The sequence below is a fragment of the Punica granatum genome, chromosome 2 (genome assembly GCF_007655135.1).
Source record: "Punica granatum isolate Tunisia-2019 chromosome 2, ASM765513v2, whole genome shotgun sequence".
Taxonomy (NCBI): Eukaryota; Viridiplantae; Streptophyta; class Magnoliopsida; order Myrtales; family Lythraceae; genus Punica; species Punica granatum.
Window position 1 is genome coordinate 32,280,854 of NC_045128.1, and position 5,234 is coordinate 32,286,087.

General features: G+C 41.3%; 1 protein-coding gene across 1 annotated transcript; it reads left to right on the top strand.

Moving 5' to 3' along the window:
• Nucleotides 1–1,020: 1,020 nt before the first annotated feature.
• LOC116196245 (probable mannose-1-phosphate guanylyltransferase 3) lies at nt 1,021–3,927 on the top strand. The gene is made up of 5 exons (XM_031525875.1): nt 1,021–1,232; nt 2,159–2,290; nt 2,407–2,469; nt 2,569–2,808; nt 2,925–3,927. Exons 2-5 carry the CDS (start codon nt 2,180–2,182, stop codon nt 3,594–3,596), a joined length of 1,086 nt encoding a protein of 361 aa, XP_031381735.1. The 5' UTR covers nt 1,021–1,232; nt 2,159–2,179; the 3' UTR covers nt 3,597–3,927.
• The last annotated feature ends 1,307 nt before the right edge of the window (nt 3,928–5,234 follow it).

Here is a 5,234-nt window from a genome sequence, read left to right on the forward strand (position 1 = left end):
AATGATAGGTAAGATCGCTTATATTACATATCAAATATTTCTTTTTCTGCCTTAATTTATTCCTCGGTATAATTTGTGAAATATTATTCCATCTCGCCCTCAAACAATCAATCATATGGGCCGTCAAAATCGCACTGAATGTGTTACGAGCAGTGCAGATTTGATGGTTTTGAACATGCAAAGGACAACGAAGAACATGACAATTTAGGGACGGATGCAGCATTCGAATGAAAGGGGCGAGATCCTTGAATGGACGACGAATAGGGAGGTACTTTTCTTGAATTAGAGAGGTGAATATATGAACCTTTTTATCAAAATTTACTAAATCATATATAGAAAGACATAATTTTAGGGAGAGGGGAATTTCCCGGGTTTATCCCTGCATGTCATGAGAAATTAGTGTCGAGTTACGAAAGGAAGACTACTGAAGATGGTTAGTATTCTCGAGAATTGAAATGAACAGTATCCGCAACTATTTTTACCATGATTCGAGTTTCATGTGACACTACGTGAGCTCCTCTATTGCGACTCACATCATCTCATGTGAAGCTGCGACTTGTCTGTCGAAAATTCTGAGCGAAATACTTGATGTTTCACTTGCTTTGCCGCATGTAAATCGGGATCAACTTCTGTAATGATCGGAGTATACCAAACCTCTCATTGCACCGGACATCGGACATCGTACATCGGCGAGGGGCATAGCGGGTCCACAAAGAGATGCAATTTTGTTAACCGATACACCGCTCCGTACAATTTTATCCACATTGTGCGGACCCTCCAAAAATCGGAAGCAACTCCGAAACCACACATCATAGGTCCGGACGAGACCCCATTTCTTCCTCCACTACACAAAATAAAATAACCAAAATTATTATAATAAAAAAAAAGCTAATAAAATTAACATTAATAATAACAACAGAAAATTTGGTAAATTTAATTTAATTTGATTGAATTAAATTTGAAGTCCGCGGAATTGCTGAGCTTTTTGGCTATGGGAGCAGCCAAGCTGCGAGGCCACCCCGTCCGTATAAGTACCCCCACCTATCTCTCTCCTCACCGACGGTCTTCTGATAGATAGACAGTGAGACAACCAACAGAATAACGGAGTTCGGTCGTTCCGGGTCTTCCCCCCCGAGCTGGAACTCGTTGAGTCCTACTCGCCGGTACCTGCTCGCCCCCCCATTTCTGATCCAGGGCCCCGGCAGCTCCCGATCCGGCGACAGTAATTTCAGGTAATCCAAATCCACGCTCGGGAATTTCCGTCGCTTCCATTTCGATTCAGCCTGAAGCTGCAGCCTCACCGATTCCCTGTGGTTTTGTGGCTGTGGTTTTTGGATCTTCCGATGGAATTTGACAGTGTCATTGTTTTGCTGAGCGATCCGATGTGCCATTGCGCCGTCGGTGCTTTCTCTTCGCTCGGGAGGAATTACTGATTTTTCTCTGCTTTTTCCTTCCGGTTTCCCTTTCGGATGGATTTGAGGCCTTGTCGTGGCATTGAGTAATGGCTTATCCCTAGCAAGTTTTGCGGTTGACTTTTCTTATGGCTTTTAGCATCCTTTCCCATGAATGGAGAGTCTTGTGAAATTGCTTGCGTGATCGTGAGCTGGTAGCGTTGTTTGAGGGTGTCGGTGGAGGACATGAAGGATTTTAATTGTTATCTCTAAGTCCAATGCATTTAAAGTATCTCTTGTTTTCTCGTATTTGCGTGTTTGCATCATAAAGTGATATCTTTTGATGAATTCTGGTAATTTTCACTGCAAAAGAAGAGGAAGAAAGGAAGAAAACTTATGTCCTGTTCCGACGAAGAAAGCACTTTCACTCTACAATCTACATTTGCCTTCTCTATATTGTAGGTTATTGTGCACGGAAACGATTTCGTCTTCCTCATTTATATCTCCAGCCTGTGGCATAGCTGGATTTGCTTTCTTATAGAAACTCATCCATTTGGATGGATTCCTGATTGTACTTTAAGTGTGACGATGTCGATGGATCTTTCCATCTGTCTTTAAATCTTGTTTCTTTTCCATGTTTTGGAAACTCTGTAGATGGGTGTATAAAAGAGCCTGAACTGAGCCTTTGTTCTTATGAAGATCTTGGATCTCATCTTCTCTAATCTTCGTAGAGGTGAAAATTAATCTCTGCCTTTTGCAACTTGCAGGAAAGTAAGGTAGATATCACAATGAAGGCCCTTATTCTTGTTGGTGGGTTTGGAACACGGTTGAGGCCGCTGACTCTCAGTGTCCCCAAACCACTAGTCGATTTTGCTAACAAGCCTATGATCTTGCATCAGGTGCATAACTGCAGTATCTTCTTCATTTACCAAACTCCATTTTATATATAATGACGAGTGACAGGATAAGATGAGTGTCCTGGTTCTGACTTACCTCTGTCTCTGGATAAGTGCAGATAGAAGCACTCAAGGCTGTTGGAGTGACTGAAGTGGTTTTGGCTATAAATTACCAGCCTGAGGTAGGGATACTTAAAGTCAAATATGTATTTGCCAATTACTCTGTGGTACTGCTGTTTCAATCTGTTCAATGCATAACTATTGCTTGTTTCCATTTTCAGGTCATGCTGAATTTCTTGAAGGAGTACGAGACCAAGCTCGGGATTACGATAACATGCTCGCAAGAGACCGAGCCACTTGGTACAGCCGGTCCCCTAGCTTTGGCGAGGGACAAGTTGATAGATGAATCAGGGGAGCCATTTTTCGTCCTCAATAGCGATGTGATTAGCGAGTACCCGTTCAAGGAAATCATTGAATTCCACAAGGGTCATGGAGGAGAGGCCTCTATTATGGTAACAAAGGTAAAGCTATTAAACAACTGATCGTCATAGTCAATCACCCATCATCTCACTTTCCTTATGTTTAATTGAGAACTTCTGATTATCGACGTAATAAAGCCTTCTTGCCCATTACGCAGGTGGATGAGCCTTCCAAGTATGGTGTGGTTGTCATGGAGGAGTCGACTGGTAGTGTTGAAAGATTCGTAGAGAAGCCCAAGTTATTTGTGGGTAACAAGATCAATGCTGGTATTTATTTGTTGAATCCATCAGTCCTCGATAGGATTGAACTTCGGCCTACCTCAATCGAGAAAGAGGTCTTCCCAAAGATTGCCGCGGAGAAGAAGCTCTTCGCCATGGTTTTGCCAGGATTCTGGATGGATGTTGGGCAGCCTAGGGACTACATCTCTGGGCTGAGGCTCTACCTCGACTCAATCAAGAAGAGGTCACCAGAGAGGCTTACAACTGGTCCCAACATCGTTGGGAACGTCCTGGTTCACGAGAGTGCGAAGATTGGGGAAGGATGCTTGATCGGGCCTGATGTCGCGATTGGACCAGGCTGCATAATAGAGTCGGGGGTCAGACTGTCCCGGTGCACAGTAATGAGGGGGGCCCGTGTTAAGAAACACTCATGCATCTCGAGCAGCATCATCGGGTGGCACTCGACGGTAGGCCAGTGGGCTAGGGTCGAGAACATGACCATCCTCGGGGAGGATGTCCACGTCGGGGACGAGATCTACAGCAACGGAGGCGTGGTCCTCCCACACAAGGAGATCAAGTCGAGCATCCTGAAGCCCGAAATAGTCATGTGATGAGCAACTCGGGGGCACAGTCTCCTCACAACATGGTCAGAAACTAGATTAGAACTGCAGTTTCTTGTAATGCTTCTTCCCGAATCTTCTTCTTTCGAGCTTCGGCCCGATGTTAATTGTTCCTTCTCCTACACAAAGTGTACAAGCTGGTTCCATCTGTATCCTTAGCTTCAACTCTTGGTATTGTGTTAAGTTGTTGAGAGGTGTTTCAGAGAGTCGGGTCATGATTGGTGTGGGTGTGAGGTTGTGCATCTTTTTTCAGAATCATCATCATGTATAGTAATAAATCATCAATGCTCCCTTTCCTTGGCCTTCTGGAAATTTATGAAGACACAGTTTCTTCCAATTTTTTTTTTTTTTTCCGATTATAAGAAAGGTTTATGCATCAAGCTAAGAAACGAAGAGTTAAGAAATCAGAGCATCAAGAAGCCTTTCACTGAAACCTTTTATGCTACTGCACTCGGACGATGAATTTGTCGGTGCGTGATAAAGGCAGTAAAACATATTGGAGTGGGGCCATGGAGTCATGTGGTTGAAGATTAATAAATGTTGTTTGTTGCGACATTGGGGGCCCAAATTCCAATAATGGGATCTAATATTTCTTTGTTGGGGACCTTCACTTGTCATATGATGAAATAATATTGATCTTTTCGTACGAGGGCCACCGTATGCAATTTTGCTCTCTTTCAATGTGCACTGTCGATTACCGATATACAATTATTTCGACTAAACGAGTAAACCTCGAGGCTACTAAGGATGAAATGGTTTCGGTGCGCAATGACAAACTATCCTGATCCAATCATCCAATATATGTCAGACTTCCCGTTAACCTTGGATAGTAGTAAAAATGCCGTTTCAATTTTCGGTATTATGGACAGATTGGACTCTAATAACTCTCTAAATTGATAAATATCGACAAATAAATTATTTTATTGATGAACCATGGTTCTTTGAGAACCATAGTTATGTTTGCATTGTCCTTGAGTGGGGAAACGGGACCACCATGCCATTTTTTTCTTGCCTTGCTTATCCCTTTAATTTGGTTTTGCAACAGCATACCCATCAATTTCAAAATTAATCAACTACGTGGGATTCCAATTATTAAGACATTTCATTTATTTCATGTGGGGTCACTGGGTTCTAACCCAACTAACTTCTCTTTAAGATTTAATTAACTTTGAGCCAATATTTTCTTGGGTCAATTCACCAATTCTGATTTGCATATATATCTATATAGCCCGTCGTTAGGCCCACGACGTTTGAATGTTTTCATTTATAAATGTATTATGTACGATATATTTTTCTTTTCCTGCAGCCTCATTTGAATTATTATCTCAAGAGTATGTATATACAATCTCATTTATCTATCTGTTTTTCTTAATATTATATCCCTTAATTATCACTTATTTAAGATTAACATTGTGCATTATATCATCATTGATTTTCTTTTTCTTTTTCTTTTGCAATTCCAGTGATAAGTACAATTATGATTATCATCTATATGCACTGCTCCTTCAAGTAATACGTTCTTATCATGCAGTGTTTTTTAATATAAATATATATATGCATATATATATATATATATATGTATATATGTATATGGCATGACAATCTGAATTATCATCCCTTTAACTTATC

Coding starts and splice junctions, on each gene's coding strand:
- LOC116196245 (XM_031525875.1), top strand. CDS start 2,180: ATGAAGGCCCTTATTCTTGTTGGTGGGTTTGGAACACGGTTGAGGCCG. Junction 2,470..2,568: donor CTATAAATTACCAGCCTGAG/GTAGGGATACTT, acceptor TTCCATTTTCAG/GTCATGCTGAATTTCTTGAA. Junction 2,809..2,924: donor CCTCTATTATGGTAACAAAG/GTAAAGCTATTA, acceptor CCCATTACGCAG/GTGGATGAGCCTTCCAAGTA.